This window comes from Vulpes vulpes, chromosome 10, assembly GCF_048418805.1.
Source record: "Vulpes vulpes isolate BD-2025 chromosome 10, VulVul3, whole genome shotgun sequence".
In the NCBI taxonomy this organism is placed as follows: Eukaryota; Metazoa; Chordata; class Mammalia; order Carnivora; family Canidae; genus Vulpes; species Vulpes vulpes.
The window spans coordinates 60459066-60484462 of record NC_132789.1 but is presented as its reverse complement, the minus strand read 5'-3'; the positions used below and the strand labels follow the sequence as shown (position 1 = coordinate 60484462).

General features: G+C 35.3%; 1 protein-coding gene across 1 annotated transcript in view; it reads right to left on the bottom strand.

The window, feature by feature from the left end:
• Positions 1-2158: 2158 nt before the first annotated feature.
• OTOGL (otogelin like) overlaps positions 2159-25397 on the bottom strand; it is a 133409-nt gene continuing 110170 nt past the window's right edge. The window contains 13 exon segments of the mRNA XM_025992164.2: positions 2159-3858; positions 4531-4610; positions 7748-7793; positions 9174-9293; positions 11693-11797; positions 12243-12421; positions 13684-13747; positions 19058-19098; positions 19185-19289; positions 19806-19907; positions 21556-21663; positions 23175-23279; positions 23753-23965. Coding sequence (XP_025847949.2) covers positions 3658-3858; positions 4531-4610; positions 7748-7793; positions 9174-9293; positions 11693-11797; positions 12243-12421; positions 13684-13747; positions 19058-19098; positions 19185-19289; positions 19806-19907; positions 21556-21663; positions 23175-23279; positions 23753-23965 — 1469 coding nt within the window. The 3' untranslated portion in view covers positions 2159-3657.

Below are 25397 nucleotides of genomic sequence, written 5' to 3'. Positions count from 1 at the left end.
GCCCATGGCAGGCATGGGAGAGAAATGGAGTCCTTTTTCCTAGAATAAAACCAGTGGTCAGGGGAAGGCAAGGAGGCCAACGGCTTTGGCTTGTCCTCTGCATGTGCTGGGCTGCTAGCTGTTTCAGGCTGCCTGTGTGGAGAACTATCAGGAAGATGGGAGCAGGTCCAGGACCAGCAGCTGCAGCAACATGAGCATGTGTCTGAGTGATTCTGGGCATCAGGAACAGTGTCTATATTGAGGTCAATTTATCACCCGCTAATTACCTTCCACACTACTTGCAATAGTCTGAGTTTTTGTGTCTCCCACCTTAAATTCATATGTTTAAATCCTAGCATCCTATGTAACGGTATTAAAAAATAGGCCTTTTGGAAGGTAAGTAGGAGATGAGGGTGGAGCCCTCATGAATGGGATTAGTGCCCTTACAGAAAAGATGACAGACGGCTCCCTCATCCTCCTGCCAGGTGAGAAAACATCCCAGATGCAATGTTCATTTCATTCTTCCACTCATTTCTATATGAAATAAATGTTTGTGGTTTATTAGCTACCTAGCCTAAAAGATAAAAATATAAACTTTTAATTTTTTATCATCTGGTAGGTGAGAAATGGCTTTTCTTTATTTCTCTTTTTTCTCACTTTTTCTTTCTTTCTTTCTTTCTTTCCTTTCTTTCTTTCTTTCTTCTTTCTTTCTGTCTTTTTCTTTCTTTCTTTCTTTCTTTCTTTCTTTCTTTCTTTCTTTCTTTTTTTTCTTTCTTTCTCTCTCTCTCTTTTTTTTAAAAGATTTGCATTTATTTATTCATGTGAGATACAGTGAGAGAGAGAGGCAGAGACACAGGCCAAGGGAGAAGCAGGCTCCATGCAGGGAGCCTGATGTGGGACTTGATTCCGGATCCTGGGATCATGCCCTGGGCCAAAGGCAGACACTCAACCGTTGAGCCACCCAGGCATCCCAAAATGGCTTTTCAAATAAAGAGAATGTGAAATGCTTTTGTTAAATGTGTGCCCCACTGGGGTGCTGGGTAGTGCAGTCAGTTGAACATATAACTCCTAGTATTAGCTTGGGTCATGACCTCAGGGTTGTGGGATCCAGCCCTGCATCGGAGTCTGCTTGGGATTCTCTTTCCCTCTCCCTCTGCCTCTACCCACCTCTCTCTCTCTCTCTTCTTTCTCTCTCTCTCAAATAAATAAATAAATCTTGAAAAAAATGCTCAACTATCTTTCTTTTTCTCTAGAATATCAGTACCAGTTATTGGCCCATTTTTCTATTAGGTTGCTCAGATTTTCCTTTTGTGATTTTTTAAATAAGATCTTTATATAGAAGACTAGCCTTTATCAATGATAACATTGTAAATATTGTGCTTTGGGTTTATATTTTTCTTTTGAGTTTGACATTTTTTGTCTTGCAGAATTTGTCTGTTTTCAGTTTTCCTGTTAAATTTATCAATCTTTTCTTCTGGGCTTCTGGATATTAAGTCAGAATTAAAAGGATTAAAATCTCCCCACTCTATGGTAATAGTGAATTTCTCCTGTATTTTCTTTTAGAAGTCCTACCCCTCCTTTGAACATTGAAATCTGATTCATATAGAATTTATCCTCATTTCAATGGATGTATGAATCCAAATTTCTCTTTGTTCAAGTTATTATCCAGTTGTCCCAATATCATTTATCCAAAGTCCATTCGTATCTCTCTGATGATTTGAGGATCAACTGTATCATATTTTACATTCCAACGTTTTGGACTTTCTTTCTGAACTTTCTCATAGGTATATTTATTTAATTACCTACTTTCTCACCAGCCTTTAAATTATAGGAGGGTCCACACTGTGTCTACCTTATTTTACCTATGTCCTTAGAGCTTAGAAGAGCACCAGGCACATAGCAGGTTGTCAATACCTATTTGGCGTATTTCAGAATGCTTATGATATTCTAGGACAATATTTCCCTCCCCCCCCCAAATAGGTTTAAACATGATTTCACATTTTTAATTTAATAACAAATATTTTACAGAGCATGAAAATAAAGAAATGTGTGGCAGACAATACACAACATTATGTGCCTCAGTTGAGGTACATAATAGTTTCTCTTAAGCAAAGTTAACCAAAAACATTTTATTCAGTCCATATTTTAATAGGAGTCAAAGAATACTGAAATGTCAATGTCTAGATAAAACACTTTTATTAAGCACAAACAAGATAAAGTCCATTTTTATATACATTAGACACTGGGACATTGCAGATGCAATGTTCATTTCATTCTTTCACTCATAGTAACTCTGGAGGTCAAAAATCTAATAAGCTGCATTTTTTTCTGGGAGGTGTGATTTTGAAACAGAAGCAACTCATCTAGCTGAAATCTGGACCTAGTCCATCAGGCCCCCGTATTTGCTCTTCAATGCACCTTTACCATTTACTTGTTGCTATTTGACTTCATTTGATCCCCCATAACAATCATACAACAAGTAGGGCATTCTCTCCTTTTTACAGATGAGGAAACTCAGATAATCTATACTGTAAGTGGCAGAAAATTTGGGGATTTGCAAAGATCTCAAGATATGTTCCTTGCAAATGTCAATAATCCACTATATTTAAAAAGTGCAGCATTCCATTGTAGAATTATTAATACATTCAAATAATTTTATTTCATTCTTCATTGGCAAAGCAGCAGCATGAAAAGCAAAATAGCATGCAACTTCAATTGAATGCAAATACATATCAAAAATCATAGGTCCATGAGATAGCAAATAGTTAATTAAATGTTAAATAGTAACAATATATTTGATAACAGTTTTAGTGGTATAAAAAATAAAAGTCCAAGATATCCCTCCTCTATTTAGCAACTGATGCTACATTTCTTCATTTCCTATTATTGGGGTACTATTATATGTATGTATATACATAGATATGTGTGGCATTTTTTTTCAATTCTTTAAAAGGAATTAAGTTTTAAATTTTTAATTCTATGCAAAGCAAACTCCTTAAGAATCAAAGATCCCATGATAGACACCTCACTATATCATTCAAAAGAAAAGAGCATAGGACTGGAAGGCACAGTCATTTGATGTAAGTCACATAGCTTCTCCAGTGACCTAATACACCTGCAAATTGAGAGGAATTTGCAATAACAACCCTGATATTCATTCAGGCTTTAAAAAATCTAAAATCTTATAGTTCTATGATCTGTTTCTAAGTATCCTACTCTTTATAACTACTCAGTTGACAATTTTAAGTAATTACACACACACACCCCAGACTAAACAGTGGAGAGAAAGAGCATTGTTATCTTAATTTGGGTAGCTATAGTAGACTTTGTAAAGAAAAAAAAAATCACTACTGGGTGCAATGGAAAAAAATTCTGCAAAATAATCTTCTAATCAATGAGAATATCCCAGGGCAGTGGCATGTTGCAATTATATACATAACTGCATTTCAGCTGAACAACTTAAAATCATTTGATTCTCTAAAATAGAGTAAATCAATAAATCTAATTTTTTCTAGGAAATTGCATATATTTGTACCAAGTGTTAAATTGCCATGTCCCGATATTCTGAGAAAATACATTATTGTTAAACAGTATAAATCTTCCAATGCCTAAATAGTGTTAGAAGGTAACTTCACTGGACATTATGATTATTGCATAGAGTTCCTGGAATCCAAAAATTTAATTCCACTGGCATGTGCAGTCAATAGGTTCCTGGAGAGTATGCATGACTTCAGTGCCATTTCCTGAGCAATACAGAGGCACAGACAAGTTTCTCACTCCATTTTCACGACAACACTTGCAGAATCTTAGATGGCTCTCAATATTGATGTTATATATGGTAGCAGAGGGGCATTTTCCATCACAAGACGCGACATTTACCTGTAAGGAGAGACAATGAGAAAAGCATTCTTAAAATTTTTTAAACTGGCTATTTATTCTCAGAAATCAAATGAAAGCAAAACTTTATTGTCACCATAAGTCTCCAAATTCTGTATGTTAGAAGGCTACAAAAAATACCAGATTAAAATTTAGTAACTTGAATAAATCCTAGAGATGTTCCATGGTGATGCCTAAGACAGCAAGGCTGACATAAATCAAACTCTGAAACAAATGTACACAGAAACTAGTCAGCTATATGTAAAATGTTCATCACAATCTCATGATTCTCCTGCAATCTGTATTATATCATGGCTCATGTAGACTGTAGTATTGAATAGGTCATATTAAATGGGGTAAGGTTAGAATGAGGACTTTTTCTTTTTTGCTGAGTAAAATTACATAGTTAAGAAAAGATATAGTCAAATATATTTGGCTTTAATTTCCATCTCTCTAGATTGCAATTATGGTTCAGAACTATTAGTTATTTATGCTAAGAATAGTTCACACTTCTTCACAAACAGAATATTTTAATATCAGAATGTATGAATAATCTCAAAGTTAAATATTGTGACTGTTGTCATTTTGTTGACTTACAAACATATTAGTGCTGAGACATGTATACTTTGGAAAGACACATACCCTTTATGTAACAAATCACATTTTCCTACTTACAGGGTTTTTACTTATACAGTCTTGTTTCTTTATGATTGATTTAATGATCACTTTCTGGCATATTCTTTCTTCTCTTTTGCCTGATAAAATATAGAATGTAGTCATTCATCAGAAGGCCCATGTCAGACTGTTTCTTAATTCAATTAAACGTATACATGTATTTAAAATAAAAAATGTATATGTTTATACAAAACATATTCCTATATTAAGATATAATTAAAATTCCCCTCATATATTTTATGTTCAATATTTATTTTCATTTTCTAAATAGATGTTCTCATATTTTTTAGCATTATACTCATCTCTTTACCTTATTGTCCTAGACTAGCTACCATAATCATAAATTAAAATACTCCACACACATAATAATGCTAACATCAATCTGTGTGTATTATATATAGAGATAGAATATCTACTTAAAATTCTAAAAATATGAAGTGAGTTTTAGAATTAAACATTACGCATAGAAGTAAAATACACATGTACGTGATTAGGCATCTATACATATACACATAAATCTATTTTAAAGTTAAAAACAGATCTAAAAGCACTTTATCTTAATACATTTTAATATAAAAATCATACACGAATATAATTGAATTATTTATCAACCATTTTGAAATGTATGGGTGAGTCATATTATAGTTGATATTTATGGCTCTGAAATGATCTTTATGACTTCACATTAAAATACTTTGTATTAATTAATGATATAGTAATATATCTCTCTCTGTGTGATGGATGACCACTTGATAATACACCTAAGAAGATATATTTAACCCTCTCTGAGAGTGGATGTAAATAACCCCCAAATCAGGATGCAAAAGACCAAAGTTTTTACTTCACTCTGACATTGACTTTCTTTGTTCCTTTAGGAAAGTCACTGAAATCATTCTGCTGGTTTCCTTGTTTGCAAAAGACTGAAATTAGGTCTTCAGTTTCCAAACTAGGTTAGCCACAAGATCTCTAAGTGCTATATATGAAATGCCAGCATGCAAGGTATCTAAAAATTAAACTACTCCAGTTGAAGCAGAGATGAGTAGCAAAGGTTGCCTGAAATTAAACTGTCCTTCTCAAGGTCACTCTTGACCTTCAAAGTGCTAACTTTGGAGGTCACAGCTCAGTTCTCATCCTACTTAACTTCTCAGCAGTATTTGGCCCAGTCTATCACTCTTCCTTGATTCACTGCCCACACTTGGCTTCTGAAACACTCTCTTTTCCTCCATCTCACTCATGGCTGTTCCTCAGGCTCCTGTGCTTGTTCCTTCTTCTTTCCCAGGCCTCCCAACTATACCTGGGTCGGAGGTTCAGGTTTGGTGGCAGAGGGCAGGCTGTTGTGTACCTTATGGGACTCTCACTCAGTGGCTAGTTACTTTATTTAACCTCTCTCTTCTCATGTAAGAATTAAAAATAGTCAAGAAAGGAATCATCTTTAACATGACCTGTAAGGTACCCACCCTCTTCTTTTTGTCACCTTCATCCCTGTGCTTAGCCAAACTTTGCTATTTCCTCTGCTTTCAACACTTTTCATTCTTCCTGCCTGGCTTCCCAAAGACATTTAGTCTCCCCAGATGACATCTCATCACAGAGACATTCTCTAACCACCCACTTAGCAACCCAGCTCTCCATTCTCCATCCCTTTTATTCTGTACTATTTTTCTTTATATCACTCATTTCTACCTGACATAATAGTATATATTTATATGTTCATTGCTCCTCCCCCTTCTTGATAATATGCACGAGGCATGCAGGTATTGCTTCATTCACTATCAGTCCCAGTGCCTAAGAGAGTGCCTGATACATGGAAGCCACTTCATAGAAATAGGTTTGATAAGCTAATTCCTGCAATGAATATAACTGGGACAGCATCAATTTATTGTTAGTAACCTGAACTTATTTGTACCCAAGAGGCATTTCCTATTCATTCCTTAAAGACTACTGTAATAGATTTTGCTTAGCACAGCATCTGCAATAGTATCCAATATCCAGTCTCTCCGAGATATCCTGGTCACCCAGAAGCAAAGACTGCAGACAGGGATTTTGATACCAAAGCAAAAACTATTTCACAAGTCCTTACGTGTCAGATGGGAGAAACTGAGGTAGCTTGGTATTATTCTGCAACTTCAGAGAGGTTGATAGAACTGAAAGGTCCTGGGCCCAGGCATTGGATAGGCCTGCATCCATTGCCGATTAGTACAATCAACTTTTCTGAACATTCATTCCCTTATTCATTTACCCCTTCCTTCTCCAGACCCCTGGCACAACACACCCCAGAGCTTTTTTTTTTCTGTGATTGTAGTGATTTTATTACTTTTACTAAGTCATTTATCTTCCTCACACTCAATGCAAAGAAATAAAACAATATAAAGAAAAATATGTCCTCATTATTATTCACAATAAAAAGGGTCTGCTTCATTCTGCAGGCCTGGGCATATTATATAATAGAGAGCACTTAATGCCTCAAGGGGACCAAAGTATCATTTTGATTCTGATCCAACAAATAGAAACGCATACATATCTGTGACTGGACTAACTCCATGAGAGCTGTGATTTACTGAACCGCTTCTGTGGTAACCCCAGATCTCACTAACTCAAGAAAAGACCCTACACAAGAAAAGATAACAATGAATCCTTACCTGGGGGAGGAACCATACCTACATACCTGCCAGAGCTATTGTGAGGATTGGCTGCAAGACTGTCTGCAGGGGGCTTAATAGTGTTGATGTGTATCAGGCAATAAATGGTAGGATTATGGTCAGTTGGATAGATCTTCCTCTGTCTGCCCTCAGACAACAAAATGTACTTACTTGTGTAATAATCAACATGGAGTTACAGAGTCCAATGTCCTTATTGAAGTCACAATCCCATTCTCATCATAACCTACCTAAATTTGTGTAGCCCAGCATGTTCCAAGCAAATCTGACCATAGAGACCTTTTAAACTTAAAATATATTAAAAATCCTATGCAATACCTTTTGGGAAATACAACAATAAAGAAATTTCTGATATTTAGCTTAAAATTCATCTAAATTAAAGATATTTTATTCATACCCCAGAAGACCGAATTACACAGTAATTAACCACATGACAAACATTTAAATAATACGTGCTTCCCTCCTTGCATCATAAGATCTGAATTTTATGAGAAAAATCATAATCACCATGAGCAATTAAAACTAATCTATCAAATTAATGCATATAATATGTCTTCACTTACAGATCTTGCAACAGCCTTCATTATAAAGCTTTACAATCCCTTCATTCTAGGAAGAGAGAAGGAATAAAGTCAAAACTCACAGTGTTTGTTCATTTCCCCTCAGACTAGAAATAGAAAACTAACTCTCTCAGTTTTTTATCAAATATCACAAAGCCTTTATAGGAAAATTGTAGAAACTTACTTATTTCTAGTGAGAATTTGTTTTTAAAATTAGGAGCAGATATTCTGTTTAAATTTTTGTTATTTCTTCACTAATAAGAAAAAGTGCAAAAAGAGTAACTTACTTAAAAGAACACTTTATTTATTTAAATGACATATGCAAAAAATAAAAAAAATGACATGTGCAAATTCTTACCAAAGCAAAGTAATAAAAGGTACTCTAAACAGAGGTCATTATGTTTTTTTCAACTCTGAAATAACCTGAAGTAGTCTATGAGACAAGGCTAAGTTTCTTAATATAATTGCATGTTAAAATTATGTATCTTTTTCTTTAATATTTTACTCCAAAAAAATCCCCCACTTCAGGATGACTCTTGCCTAAGCCTAAATTAAGAAAATTTTATCGGTTATCTTTTTTAATTCTTACAAATCTTCTTTTTTGAATTGCTTTTAGTAACTTGCTAATTGCAATTCAAGCAAAGGAATTTATGCTATAAAAATGCATCTGTGAGATAAGATGATGCCTAAAATTCTTTACAGAACTGAAATTCTATTTCTTTCCTATACATGATATCTAGGGAGCCAGACAGCTAACCACCATCACTAAAAGGGCACATCTTGGGGGAAAAAAATCAATGAGACAATGCTATTTCTGTACACATACGAAAAATATTGCCTACACTATAGAACAAAGCTCACTTTTCATTAGGGATCATTATCTCCTAAATAGTTAAAGCTACAAAGAATCTTGTAAGAAAAAGTATCACCTCCAAAAATCTGCTTTTCCAATGGACTCTTCCCTGAGATAATAAGGAACCGGGATATCTAAACTAAAGGATCAGCAGTGCTGTGACATATGCCAAGTTCACCGTGGCCCGTGCCCAGAGAAGGTAAGACAAATTTTACTTAGGCCAGCATGCATTAAAAGGTGAATGACATCATAAATTTGGCTGCGTGTTTAAGAAATAAAATTGGCCAACCTCTAATTGATTATTAATTCACCAAAGCAGAGGCTAGGTCTGCTGATCAAATGATTTTTCAATAATTCTTTGATCTAGCACAATGTCCACTCAGGGAGAATCAAAGTTATTTGGAACACAATTTATAACTCAAAATGCCAAACTGAAGAAATATAAGAAATATACAAGAAAATAATACATACCCCAAAATAAATAAGCCACAATGTATATATGTATGACTTCAGACAACATTATTTTTCTAAATCATATTTAATACTACATTTTCTTAGATATAATAAAGTACAAACCATTTTGCATTCGGTCTCATTAAAAGGGGGACAGACCATATTGTAGTTCAGAATCATTGTCCCTTCGTCAGTCTTAACACATTCATATGTGGTACAATTATAGTGCCAGGTACTCCCCTCCTAAAAATAAGAGAACATCACTGTTTTGCTTATTAAACTATGATATATTTCTTAAGTAGAAAATCTCCTATCCAAGTCGAGATGCAGAGAACTTCTTGTGCCAAAAATGTTCATCTGGAAATATCCCCAAATTTATCTAAAAGGATTGAAAATAGATGGTATGTGTGTATGTGTGCATGTGTGCGTGGTTTCATACTGGAACTGAGATGTGAAATGTGAAATAAAGCGAGAGAGAGGAAAAAAAAAAACAAATAGGTATCTATTTCTACTACAAGATTAATTATCCAATTTGGCCAAGTGTCAAAGGTCTTCTTCTAATATTCCCTCACTAATTATAAAACAACAAATCAAACTAGTTAGTATGCCTCCTTTCTTGAATTTGTTATTCTTCCTTTTACTCCCTTATCAACAAAACAATTACAAAATCTTTGGATGACAGTGATTATTGACTTTTGGCTCTAGTTTCACACTCCTTATCATTGTTTTAAAACATATCCCTATCCCTTTTACAAAGTTTTAAACATAGTAACTTTATTTCATTCCTGATTTCAGAATTCTTATTTAGAAATAAAAGTGGATGAACATATTATAACATAATTATTGGGCTGTAGTTGATTATTTATATTTTTATTTTATAACCCACATTTTAAAATGCTAGCCAAACTCTGGCTTGAAGATTCCTTGTGCAGTAAGTAGTTTTGATGAATTCTTTTCTCCAGATTCTATTTTAACTTACGAATATCTTTAGATCTTCTAGAACCTCAATCAGAAAAGATCTACAAGTCCAGGTATAAGAGAAAATAAAATATTCAAACTCAAATAGTAATTCTAATATTCTGTCCCAAGTAGTACTATCTTACTTATCTGAAATCAAAAATTAGTTTTTCTAAGAGAATTAGATTTATAGATAACTCAAGCTTATCTTTGAAAGAGACAGGAGTTAATGTTCTTGATGTATATTTACCTTGATTACATTTACTTTTGAGTTCTCAAAAACTATTCTGAATATAATTTAGCCTTTTATTCACATTTCAGGCTATCACTGTGAATACAAGTCATATACATAGATGGTTCTTGGATTATTGATTATAGAGTTTATGTTGCTCTTTTACCCCAAATTGCTGTGTTCTTTTCAAGTAAACTTTAATTTCTTTTCTCTCACTGACACCTATGTCTTCCTCATCATCTTAGAAGCTTTTGTTTTCAAAACACTCTACTTAAAATATATTACAAAACAAGTATTGCTAGAATAAAACAGACAAACAATATCAACAACACTATTTAAATCAGTAGTACTAGTGCGCACATAATTGTGAAATATCAGTCATGGCACAAGACAAATTTTCATCTTTCTTATTTAATAAAATGTGGAGGATTGGAGAAATCTGCTTTGAGGGTAAATGAATAATCCTATGTAATTAAGAACACCAGCAGTAAGACCTCTAGATAACTAGACTATTAATGGAAAAACTTAAAAATGGCAATAAATCAGAACAACTTCCAGGTAATGTAAGTTATAAGGAAATAGTTACACTCCTAAATCTAATGACATCACTAATAAGCTGCACTAAAATTAGGAAGTTCCATTTCTCTATTCTAGGGAAGGAGTAGGTCGTCTGCAAACCTATATGGAGTTATTATGAGACAACAGGAGAATTCTGAATAATTATTTTATTATTTTTGGTGGAAAGATATGATATAGCATTACTGATTCTTGAGGTCCTTGTAAGAAAAATTGTCATATATTCTAAATCTTTTTCTCTTATTTACTCACTGAAATCTTCACTACCTGAAATAATTAAAAGTTAACATCATGAGTTTCAGATTTCTGGTGAAATGCTTCATTTTATTTATTTTTTAGGATTTTATATACTCATTTCAGAGGGAGAGACCACAAGTAGGGTGAGGGAGAGAGGGAGAAGCAGTCTCCCCACTGGGCAGGGAGTCCCACCATCCTGTGTGCCAGGATCATGATCCGAGTCAAAGACAGACAATGGAGCCAATGAAGTGTCCCCTCCCATCCTCCTTTTTTTTTTTTTTTTTAAGATTTTGTTTGAAAATGCTTCATTTTAAATGAGTGAATAAACTAATGTTTTTCCCCTTTGTTCTAACCATTAGAAATAAGCAATTCTCAAAGCCTCATCTGGAAAAAAAATGAGGATCTATATTAAAATAAGTTTGACATATTCCTTTACAGCAGGAATTACCAAAATCTTTAAAATGTAATAAATAAAATTGTGTCTGTGTGCTGTATATGAGTGTGTTTATTGTATGTACAACTCTGTGTGTGCATGTGTACATGTGGTATTTTTAAGACTCATTTAAGAACATCTTCTTCAGAAAATAGAATGGGGAGCTACCCTCCAAGAAATTTATTTTAGGAACTAAGGAATTCATACCCCGTATATAACCGATGTTCCATTTTCCATCTGAAATTTGCAGGATACATTTTTGCAGGTACCACAGCAATCATAATCACTTGGAGATGGAGTATACACCTGGTGCTGTGTATAACCATGGTACATTTAGTTAGCCACACAATACCAGTATTTTTAATGAATCCATTCTGGAAGTACTTTCTAATATAACTATATTCTCTCTCTCAGAATACCTCTAAGCATTTTAAAGGTTGACTTCGAGGCACTTCAAATAATAATTAACTCTATATGGCTGTATTAGAAAGTGAAGTAAATATTAACCTTTACATCAAGCAGCCAAGATTCATCAAGCAGATCAAGCAAGCTATATAGATAAATAGATAATAAGGCTCAAGATGTGTATACAAGAAAAGGAAAATATGCATTATATAGATATATTATACATTAATAGATTATTGGACTATTGAGTGTATACTTTTTACTTGTGGAGTATCCACTAGTTAAAATTCTATAGCTGCCATTTTATAATTAATTTAACTCTCCACCAGAATGACTTGCAAAGAATACTTACAATGTCACATTCTTTTGAACAATTCACCATTGTAAAATTCAGAGTGTGAAAGCCTGTATGGTTATCTTTTTCTTCCAGACACTCCACTGTGTAACAAAAGTCCCCTTCCAAATACTTTGTCATAGATTGGCCAGGATGCAATACTGATACTTCTTGAAATACACACACATCGTCCTTTTCTAAGAAGAAAAAGTTAATGAAAAATACTATTTTGAGTTTTTCATTAATCAATCAATGGAACTTTTATTTAAGTTTATGTTTTCATAGTGATGTGCAATTTTTTTTCAAAACCAATAAAGATCTTTACCTTTACATATTGTGAATATCTCAAGAATCTACTTGATAATGAATTTAGTACATTTATTCCTTAACATATAAGAAAGTGATCTGTAAACTTAACTCCTCTTTACTGTTTGAACTGCCTTCATAAGCTATGTTTATAGCAGATTCCAGAATTTTAGAATTAAGTGATCATCAAGCTACTTTTTCTCTCTTCTGGAAATGCAACATGACAATTTGGGGGAATAGATAGAGATGGAAGCAAAATCTAAATCAATCTAGGGCTCTTCATGGTGGCTCTGTTTAACATTTCAAGGTTTTTAATGGTTCTTTCAAGAGAAAATTTTCAGTTTTGTTGTGTTGCTAAATAGTCTTGTACATCATACTCAATGAGGAAGGTAGCTGACACAAAGTAAGAGTGACGTATTAAGGTAGGCTAAGAGAGTGATGAAGATTCAGCTCAGAAGCTCTTTGTATCTTGCCAACACTGAATTTAAGCCTTCACACAAAAATACAAGGGTTAAATTTTTTTTCTATTAGCCCACTAATACATAAGAAGATTTGTTATTTCATAGAAAGATCAATTCTATGTTTTGCAATGTTAACATCCAAAAGACAGAACAGTGAGCAAAAATTTCTTTTTGATGCCTATTTTTTAAAATATTATATATATATATATATATTAAAAAGAACATAGCATCCACTTTAAATTCTGCAAACTCTGAAAAATACATTCTTTTTTTTTAATATTTTTTTTAATTTTTATTTATTTATGATAGTCACAGAGAGATAGAGAGAGGCAGAGACACAGGCAGAGGGAGAAGCAGGCTCCATGCACCAGGAGCCCGACGTGGGATTCGATCCCGGGTCTCCAGGATCGCGACCTGGGCCAAAGGCAGGCGCCAAACCGCTGCGCCACCCAGAGATCCCCTGAAAAATACATTCGTTTTTCTGTCCCATTAACATATTTCTCAGAACATTTAGAAGTAGAGCAAAAGAGGCAACTGAAAAACAATAATGCATTTTTATACTCAAAAACTGGCAAAATGGCTTATAAATATGAGTTATATTACTCAGAGAAAATCATTTTTAATTTATTAATAGTGAACAACAAATACCGATAACATTCATATCATTTAAAAGCTAGAGAAAACATAGTTACCACAGAGATACCGTACACATCCACAGTCACTCTGAAAGTGATGGTCTATTGCAGTAAATTCTCCCTATTAGAAAAAGGAATTATTAAATGATTTATACAGCTTATTATACGACAACTATGAAAATATACACAGTATAACATTTAGTAAGTTCCCTACCACACAGGAGACACATATCAAGTGCTTATTATATATTTGATTAAGGCTTTGATTAAACCATTTAGTTAGCAGCCCACAGAAAAAATTCACAATCAACAATATGATTATGATCACTTAAGCTCTCTAAACTTTAATTCCTTTATCTACTGAATGAAAGTAAAGAAGATGATCTTTATGGTGTCTACTAACTTGAAAATATTGTTGGATCCTGAGCTTCTAGTGGGTAACTGGAGATAAGAGAATATGTAGTAATCCTGGAAATTTTGTTTGGTGTAAATGTTCTTGATCTTCTCTCTAGAGGTGGCCCAGGGTTCTGAGGTTTGCGTGGAGCTAAGCTGTGACAGCATATAAAGCAGAAGCAGAAGACTATAGTAGAGCAACTAATAGCACAGACTCAGGAACAAGTCTCCTCTGTGCCCATCCTGGCTTTGCTGCCTACTAGCTGTGTGATCTGAGGCAAGTTACTGAGCCAGACCTCTCCTCACCTTCCCTCATCTGTAAAATGGGAATAATTAACATCACCTATCTCTTAGGTTTATTTACAGAAATAAATGGGTCAGTTCATGTAAAGAACTTACAATAGGGCGGGCACACAGATAGTGTGGTACAACCGTTAGGTGTTAATAAATCGCAGTCATACCAATGCTTAAACAATTGCCCATCAGAAATGGTCTAGGGTCCTCTAGGTGTCGTGCCAGGTTTAAAGTTTCAAGAACTGCGTTTTCAAGTATTAACTTTTCCTGGGTGCATTTAATTTTCATATGATATCAGTAATAAAATGAATTTGATTCTTTTTTTCTTATTTTTAAAGGTCTTATTTATTTATTTATTTAAGAGAGAGAGAGAGAGCGAGCACGCTCTCTCTCAGGAGTGGGGAGAAGGACAGAGGCAGAGGGCGAGGAAGAGGGAAAAATTGCCAAGCAGAATCTGTGCTGAGTGGGAAGCACAACTCGGGGCTTGATCTCAGGACACTGAGATCATGACCTGAGCCAAAACCAAGAGTTCGATGCTCAACCAATGGAGCCACCCAGGTGCCCCAAAATTAATTCAATTCTTAACACAAAACAGGATTCAAATAAAGCCATAGTAATTTATGAAATTTCCTTAGAGTTATTAATATCTTACCTTTTGTAGTGCTTTACAAGCTGTAGTTTCATAAACATTAACTCACTTGGTGTTTTATGACTTTTAGTCATTACACAATTCAAAGGGATTGGAAATAAAATGTTAGAAATAAGGGTGTTAGAAAAATAAATCAAATTCTCCCAGTGCATAAGCTACAAGTTACTCCAAAAGATTAAATAAGGAGGAATTAGGCTGGCACTAAGTTGTAGGTCACTTACACACCATGTTTTTAGTAGTTAAAGCCGCAATGCCCATTGTGTCCTCCCAAGCGTGGGCTTAATCCTGCTACTCTTCCTTTCTATACTTATTTCTTTTGACATTTTATACACATAGTTAGTTATACTTTTCTTCTCATAAGTACTCAATTTCACCTAGAGGAATCTATCCTTGATTATTGCACCAATAGTTAATATTCTATCAAAAATGGTGTTTTGTGTGTGTGTGTGTGTGTGTGTGTGTGTGTACGTGTGTGTGTTTAACTCTCAAGCAAGCATCTTGTCCTTTAAGATCAGTAGCAAAACCACCTTAGGCTGTTTCTACTTTTTGGCTCCTGTGAATAGTGCTACTATGAACATTCACGTACATTCCTTTGTGTGGACATCTGTTTTCTTTTACCATGGGTTTACACCTAGAAGCGGAATAGCTGGGTCATATGGCAGCTACGTACGTAGCCTTTGGAGTAACTGCCATGCTGTGTTTCAAAACAGCTGCACCATCTTACATTCCCACCAGCAGCAGATGAGGGTTCTAATTTCTCCACCTCCTCCTTGCCAATATGGATTATTATCTGTCTTCTCAGCAGGTGTGAAGTGATCTGTCACTGTAGTTCAGATTTTCATTTAACCGATAGCTAATGATGTTAAGGGTCTTTTCATGTGCCATTGGCCATTGTACACCTTCATTTGGATAAATGTCTAGGTATATTTAATAGTAAAAAGGAATGAAGTGCTGACATGTGCTCCAACATCAATGGACCTTGAAAACAGTATTCTGAGTGGGAGGAATCACAGAATCACATATTCTGTGATTCCATTTATGTGAAATATTCAAGACAGACAAATCTGAAGAGAGAGACTGTAGATTCTTAGGGCAGGGAAGTTTGGAGAGAAATAAGGGGTGAGTGCTTAACAGAGACAGAGTTTCTCTTAGAGGTGAGAAAATTGTTCTAAAGTTGATTGTGTTGATGGTTGCAGAATTCTGTGAACATAATAAAAATCATGGAATTCTACATTTTAAATGGCTGAGTTGTATGGTGTGTGAGTTATATTGCCAAAAAGCTGCTATTTAAAAAAAGAAATAGTGCAAAGGCCAATACAGACTTTTCAGGGTGAAATACATTCACAATCTATGTAAATATACTAATGAGATTTATTTATTTATTTTTAATTTATTTATTCATGAAGGACACAGGAACAGAGGCAGAGACACAGGCAGAGGGAGAAGCAGACTCCATGCAGGGAGCCCGACATGGGACTCGATCCCGGGAATCTGGGATCAAGCCCTCAGCCAAAGGCAGACACTCAACCACTGAGCCACCCAGGCATCCCTACTCATGTGATTTAAAATAATACATCAACTTAGACACTGAAACAGATATTTAGCAATTAGTCAGAATAGGTCCTCAATAACAATGGGTCAGGTCAGTGCTTGTATAGAATCGTGATTATTCAAACCAAATTATCATGCATACCGTTACATATATTCAGGTCAGAGATTCAAGAATATTGAAGCTACTGCTTATGTTCTGTGTGCCTATGCTAGTATATAGTACAGCAGTCACTCAATAAATGCATGGAGTACTGAGTAATGTGAAATTCTGATTCATAATTAATATTCAGACATTGAAAGATGAGCTGGAAAGAAAGCTAGACAGCCAGCATCTAGCACAATTGTTGGGGATGGAGGAGGCCACAGAGAAAAGGTAAGTGGAGAATGGTAGAAACCTGCAAGAAGAAACAAATAAATTAAAAAAAAAAAACAGAACAAGGGAAAGATGGACAGACAGTAAAATGGTCAGTGGTTTGGTGGTCAGGCCAAGACAGGTGTTAAAGGCGAGCACACACACACACACACGAGTTAAAGTAATAACCAGACCAAGTTTAAAGAATAAACATAGAAGCTTCTCCCCAAAATGCTTCAAAAGACCCAGAACATAGTAGGCACAAAATCCCATAAGGGGAATGGTGTGTATTGTGTTATATTGTGTTCCAAGTTATCGAAATGCCTCAAGAAGTTGTGCTCCCTCTTTCAGGCCAGGAGGAGAGTTCCGCACAAGGCTGGGTACAAGTGAAACCACAGCAGTTCTACTCAGCCGCTTCTCTGGCCACCAGTGTTTATCCAGACTCGGGACTTCTAGAATTTTGATGTGCAAACTTTGTAACCTTAACCATTTTGTAGATATTTCTGTCTGGGTATACCTGTCTCTGTGTGTGTCTGCCTCTCTCTCTCTCTCTCTCTCTCTCTCTCTCTCTTTCTCTCCCTCCTCCTGCTTTTTCTCCCTCCTTCTCTTCTCTTCCCTTCTTCTCATCTTAGTTTTCTCATCTTTTACCCTCCTTTCTCTCTCTTTTAATCTCCCTCCCCTCCCCCTCTATCTCATACACACACACACACACACACACACACACACACACACCCCTACACACATTTGTAAAATATGTTACAAAAGGCCAGAGTCTTACATTTTGTCCTCCTAAATTCAACCTCTCCCCAATTCTTCTACGGAGATCTCACTCCACCCAAGGTTCTCCTTCATGAATGGCTATAATAGTCTCTTGCTGGTCTCCTTCCCTCTAATGTTTTATTGCCCTTATCCTGCTACATAGGAATAGCAGAATTTACTCAGACACCATTTTCATCATAATTTCCACCCGGTGCAGGACTCTTTCTCTTTTTTAATATGATATATTAAATCTGCCATGAGTTCCATGAGTCTCTTTCTTATTTAATATGATATATTAAATCTGCCATGAGTTCTTCAAAAAAGGGCTGAGCTATTTCAAGTGTCTGGCACCATGACCACACAATCTGGTTCTCAACAGATATTGGTTGAATGATTAACTGCAAAGAAAAAATAAAGAAAGAAAATCTAAATCCTTCCTCTTGTCTATACAGCTGTCCCCAATACACAAATTTGGATAATTCTTCATCTTCCATTGTTCCTTCTTCCTCCTCCGGTTAGCTTTTTCTCAAGGCAAGAGAGAAGGTGCTATCTTTCAGCATACATACCTTGCCTCGCACTTTGGTGCATTTATTCAAGTTCAATGTAGCCTCCATCTGGAATATTTCTACTCCTCTCACCCATTATTCTAACCTATCACTTTCTTTCAAATTTTCTAGATGGTTAACTTCCCTTGAAAATTGTCCATGATGATCTATATCTTGTGGTTAACATTCTGAGTACTGCATTTATTTTATCATAATTATTACAGCTAATACTGAGCTCTTTGTATGTGTCAGGTACTAAGTACTTGATTTATGTTAACTTATCTTATTCATATGAATAGGTATTGTTATTTTTATATAAAAATATTTATTTATTTTATATAAAAATAAGGAATAAAAACAAGGCATTTCAATTTGCTTTAGTCCTTGTTTTGACATTGTCTGGGCTAGATTTCTAAAGAAAATGAGAGAGTTATGCTGGAGTAGAGAGAATAAAGGAATACACAAAAACACACACATACATAAAATAACCCTTGGTTTGAGTCCTGAAGATCTCGGCCAATCATTTACTCTCTCTAGACCTCAATTTCCTTATTTATGAAATGTTCACAGATAACTCTTAGGAAAGTACCAACGGTTACATGTTTATAATCCCCTCCTACTCCACAACAGATGCATCGTTGGCACATTTTCCTGAAGAATCAATGGGGACACCTCTCAATACTGAGATAATCTTTTTTTTCAATGTTTTACATCATTTTAAGACCAGTGAAGTCATTTTTCACTGCTCCCTGATACCAGAGCATGTTACTTTAATCTAATTTAATGAGGATAATTTCATGAACTCTGAGGACACAGAAATAAGAAGGATAAAGGAAGAACAAACTAATTTGAATAATATGATAATTCAATCAAAATATGTGTTCTTACCACTTCACAAGTTGGCGTAACAAGCTTTTCACAGTTACATTCTAAAAAGGCAAAAATCAACATATTTATATACGTCAGAATATATTACTATACTGTAATAAAACTTTGAAGTATGAAACTTAGTTACCACAACGCCATGTTGGACAACATTGACCAGATACATTTTCTTTCACAAGATTCATATCTTCTGCACAGGTGAGTAGTGGCGCAGGACAAAGATTTGGGTCACACACTAAATTGGAAAAAATGCCATGGATGAAGATTAGTTTCTTGTAAAAGCTTGTCCTCACTACCTACCACTTAGTTTGCTGCCATTGTTGATGTAGTGCACAGACTTCTATTTCCCCAGTGTTGCCTCTCCCACCACTCACTTGCCATGTATTTGTGAGGATGGAAAATATGACTCCCAAGCAGGTACAACAGTAGTAGAACCAGGACAGCTCATCAGGTGAAGGGCCCTGAGAAATGCCAGGTGTGCAAGAAGAGAAAGAAAGTAGAGAAAGTATGGAATCACCTGGAAAGCTAGAAACTCTAGGATGATGAGAAAAGTTATTGTAATCTATCTTGAGGAGGTGATGATATTATGCAAGAAGAGCTTTTAGATGTATAAAAACATTACATATATTTAATGTATTTTATATGCTAAAATTCCATGAAGTTCTGATAGTACAACTAAGATTCACGGGGCTTCTTAAATATCCGACACACCTAAATATTTGAAATTAGTTAAGATGTATCATATACTTACCACAATAATACTGTGGACAACAGAAATGTGTGGTATTGAGGTCCACAGTGAGAAATTCCCCATCAGTACAGAGTGGAACAGGTTTGGTGCAAGATTCACAAACTAAAGGTAAAACGAAAAGCCAGAAGTCACAGCTGAGTTAAAAAAAAAAAAACTAATTATTGACCAGATTACAACACACATACAACATGGAACAATGGTTAGTAAAATAGGAAACAGGGTAAATAAGGCTTTAACAGACAGATTTCCTCACCTGGTCATGAAAACAGGAACACAGACTAAGTACCTTGCTTTCCGAGCACAGTGACATAGAAGAGCAGTGTCTTAGCAGAAATATAGAGCCTTAAGATTTCTAGAGCAACTTCCTTTTTCCTAGGATCTAAATGCCATTGATTGATTTCCTTCAGTTTTCTGAATTCCCTACCCTTGATTACTCCAATTCATGGAAGAGTAATGTAGTAGGCACCTGTTCTTTTGGGCTGGTCGGTATCCCTTTCCTACTTCCATTACAATTCTCTGAAAGACCCTGAGGAAATGCCCCACCCACACTGTCTTGGAATGGCTCTTAATAAAGGTGCCTGACCTTCAGCAGGCCTCCGTGTAGGAATAACCCACATTAGACAAATCAGAATCTCTTTCTATGGCATTTCAATCATAAACAGAGGCCACCAGGGCAGGAAATGGGTGTTGCTGACTCAGTCACTAGTGATGGCCACCTAGAGTAGCTGGTTTCTCTCCTTCCAATGGCTTGGTTGCTCTGCTTCATTGTGATCCTACAACATCTTGATCCCAAAGCCTTCCAAGTAATTGGTTGTATGCAAGCTAGCTGGAATCAATCCATTTTGCCACTTGCACTCAAAGAACCTTAACTGGTACAAAGAGATGTGTTTTGATATCCATAGGTACATCTGAAACCTACATTAATCACCAGTCTTCGATACGAAAATCCACTTGATTTTTATTCAATCCACTTTTTATTATTTAAATCCACTTTTTATTATTCAATGTCCATTTCTTCAGACAGAATATATATCTCCATATAGAGTCTTTTCCCAACCACCTTTCATTTCTACCATTTTCTTCCATCATCACCATGCTCACACATATATCATACATAATATATAAAACAAGATTTTAAAGTAGTTATCTAATGGCTTAGCAGAGGCCATTATTTGAGTTGGTTCTTCGGGTAAGCCAAGGATGAATTTTTCTCTAAAAACAATTGTGGGGTGCCAGGTGGCTCAGTAGGTTAAGAGTCTACCTTCGTTTCAGGTCATGATCCTAGAGTCCAGGGATCAGCCCTCTTGGTGCTCCCCTGCTCAGCGGGGAGCCCGCTCCTTCCTCTCCCTCTCCCCTTGCTCATGCTCTCTCTCTCTCTCTCTCTCAGGTGAACAAATAAAAAATCTTTAAAAAATAAAATTTAAAAATTAAAACAACTGGTGCTAGTCTTATTAAAGAAAAAACCTTGATTATATTGTCTTGAGTATGTTTTAACTGATATATATATATTATATATATATTATATATATAGTCCATATATATATAATAAAGGAAAGTAGGCTAACTCTAATAATTGTTGAGTCATTTAAAATGCTGTACTTTCTTTTCAATTATTCTTATTCAGTTGAATTCCTACCAGTATATCAGCAGAATATTGGTTACCATCAGTAACCAATGAAATTCATATCAAATAAGAGATTTTCCCTACATCCTCCCTTTGTTCCAAGAAGTTGTCTCACAGAGCACTGACCACAGAGAGGAGAAAAACAGCAAGGCTCTTCCTGTTGAACTTGAATCACGAATTGGTCTTCTCTGCATTCTGGTATTGAAATACTGGGGCATTTCAATGGGTCACATTCTGCAGAAACACAAAGATATTTGAAAATTTGTATAGAAGGAAATGATAAAGTCGTATGGTTCAGCTCTCTTTGAATTAATATATATCCTTCTAATTCAATGTGTGTTCAGCTGGGGAAGGTTCTCAGCACCAAGTAATTCTCCAGACACCGGCTGGGTGTCCTACAATTCAACTCAATTCTGACACTATCTGCAGACACCGGTTACAAGCCCCACTTGTTACCTGCACTTCTGGTGGACTAGCTATAAATCAGAGGTTTCACAAACTCTTCCTTGGTTTGATTAATTTGCTAGAGCAGTTTAGCAGAATTCAGAGAAACACTTGACTTAGCAGATCACCAATTTATTATAAAAGAATGTAACTCAGTGGGATCCCAGGGTGGCTCAGCATTTTGGCACCTGACTTAGGCCCAGGGCGTGATCCTGGAGACCTGGGATCAAGTCCCACATCAGGCTCCCTGCAAGGAGCCTGCTTCTCCCTCTGCCTGCGTCTCTGCCTCTCTCTCTCTCTCTCTCTCTCTGTGTGTGTGTGTGTATGTGTGTCTCTCATGAATAAATAAATAAAATCTTTAAAAAAAAAAAAAAAAAAGAATGTAACTCAGGAATAGCCAGTTGGAAGAGATGCATAGGGCAAGGTACAGGGCAAGGGGAGGGAGATTTTATGACCTCTCAGAGCACATCAATCCCCAAATTTCTTGTGTTCACCAGCCTGGATGTTCTCTAAACCTCACTCTCTTTGGGGTTTTTATAGAGTCTTCATTATATAGGCATGGTTGATTAAATCATTGTCCATTGAAGATCAGACTCAACCTCCAACTCCTGTCCCCTTCCTGGAGGTCAGGGGGTGGGATCGAAAATTCCTACCCTCCAATCACAGGGCTGACTCCATCCTCAGATTTGCTAAAGGCCTTCCGAAAGAAACTCATTAACATAACAAAAGACACCTTTATAGGTCTCCTGCTTTAGGAAACTCCCAAGAATTAAGAGCTATGTGCTGAGAATGGGGTGGAAGACCAGATATACATTTCTTATTGTAAATCACAATATCACACCTGCTATTTCCTATATATTTCTGCTAAGATTAAGATCTTTAAAATGAGTTAATTCTCTAAATCCATGTATTAATATAAATATATAAATTTAAAATTCATATATACATATATTTATAAATGAATTTGCAGGTTAAAAAAGAACTATCTTGGGGTGCCTGGGTAGCTCAGTTGGTTGAATGTCTGCCTTTACCTCAGGTCATGATCCCAGAATCTTGTGACCGGCTACTTTAGGTTCCCTGCTCGGTGAGGAGTCTGATTCTCCCTCTCTGTGCTCTCTTACTCTGTTCTCTCTCTCAAATAAATAAATAAAATCTTAGAAAAAAATAAAAAACTATCTTTAGCAAGATAGCTCCATTATATTTTATAACAAATCATTTTCTTATAGACACAAAGAATGAGAAACTAATCCACTATTCTGAACAATGAACCTCGCTCTTACTGTTCCCAGTTCATTACTCACCACATTGATACTGTGGACAGCAAGAAAGAGGACTATGGCCAACAACCAATTTTTGACTATTCGTACAGGTTGGAATGGCAGTTTCACATAAGGTCATGTCACAGCCTGGAAATAAGAAACAGAAGCACTAAAATATTAGTCAATATAACTAAAAACTGTGCTTCTAACTCAAATCAGAGAAGTGATTTTTATTATGCATGTTTTTACATGTCATTAAACACATTCGGGTCACAAATGGGTCATATGTGAACAGGTAGTAGATTTAAGGTTTATTTATTACGGTCTTTCACTCTCGATTGTCCTAAGTCAAAGATTCCCGGAACCTTTACCTTGTCACATATTATTGAACACTATTAATTGTTTATAGTGAGAGTTTGCATGTGTATTTGCAAAATCACCAAAACCGTAATGTGGAAAAACTTGCTTTGAGAAAATATAAGTGATATTTATGGCAATATTTCTGTTTGCACTTTGACCTTTTTGTTTACCAAACTTTATGCATGCCGTGCTTTTTTCACAAATAATATCAACATATTTTGTGGCGTAACTTACTGTAAGGCTTCAGCCTGCATACATACCACAAATTTCCTTTGAACAGCAGCTCCACTTATCAACAGTGCCCAGGACAACTTCAGCTTCTCGTTCACAAATTGGCGAGGGCTCTTCATCACAATCTGGTTCTATAGGAATAATACTTCCATTCTCCAAACATTTGTACAGGGCACACTCGTCAATGCCCCCATTCCAAATCTCCCCAGCAGTGCGAGGTTGGTCTTCACTATCAGTGCATGCTTAAAAAAATGGACACTGTTATATTACTCATAACCAGGCACTAAAATAAATCAGGTTGTGATGTTTTGGCTTCAGACCATGACTTGGCTCAATGACATAGATAATATATCACAGATTTTTCCTTTCTTACATTCTTTTTTTTTTTTTACCAGCTAGTAAACTAGCTTACATTTTTCTTTAATGAAATTTGTAATGTAGTCTACAAAAATATTTTTCCCTTCTATAACTATCTGTAAATTTGCATGTCCTCTTCTATAAATAAGATAATCTGTTCATTTTTTCTTGTTCATTTTGTCTTGTTAATATAATTTATTTAGCTTGAACAAACTAAGTAAAATAAATTTAAGTTAGTTTTAAAATGTTAACTATTGAAATGGAGAGATATTAGGGGAAAAAAGTCCCTACCACATATTTATCATTTTTGTCATACGAAAATTCAAAACACGTCAGCTTTAAAATCTAAATGTGGCAAGTACCTAATTATTTACTGAGTCTTGTGGTTTTATTATTAAAATGATAAATACATAAGTCCCTAAAAAAATAAATGTGCTTCTTTATTCTCAAAGCCTTCCACAAATACTTTTCTCAATGGCAAACACAAACTTGTTTCTGGAACTATATATGTGTTTCACTTCTATTTGCCCATTCTCTTTCATTATTAGCTTAATTTCTTTTCCTCTAACCCTAATGATAAGTCCTGTACTGCAATTTTCTCAATTTTGCACTATTTTCATTGCAACCAACATGGAGACGATGAGTCAGAATAAAATGAAAGTAGAAAAATTGAATGTTTTCTCCCCAATAATAATACTATCTGACATTTCTTGAGTAGTTATTTTTCTCTATGCACTGTTGCAAAATGCTTTGTATTATTTATGTATCCCCACACTAACTTTATGGGATAAGTGCTATTATTTTCCCCATTTTGCAAATGCTGACTCAGGCTCAACGAGGTAAAGATGAATCACTATTACATGAAATAACTGGAATTTCAATTCACATTCTATGCTCTTAATTCTTAATTTGTCGTACCCTCGCCCAGTTATTATAGAAATAGGTAGAGATTAGAATACATCATCACTGGGGATGGGGGAGGGGGTTAAATGGGTGATGGGTATTAAGGAGGGCACTTGTTGCGATGAGCACCAGGTATTGCATGTAAGTGACAAATCACTAAATTCTACACCTGAAACTAACATTATGCTGTATGTTCATTAACTGGAATTTATCTATCTATCTATCTATCATCTATCTATCTATCTATCTATCTATCTATCTATCTATTTATTTTTGTGAGAGTTATTTTTATTTATTTTTTATTTCTTTTTATTTCTTTTTTTTTCTTCCAATGGGGAGTTTAATAGACAGTGATCCCCAAATACATTTGATCTTAAACTTTTTTTCCCACCAATTTTAATATTTTATTTAAAT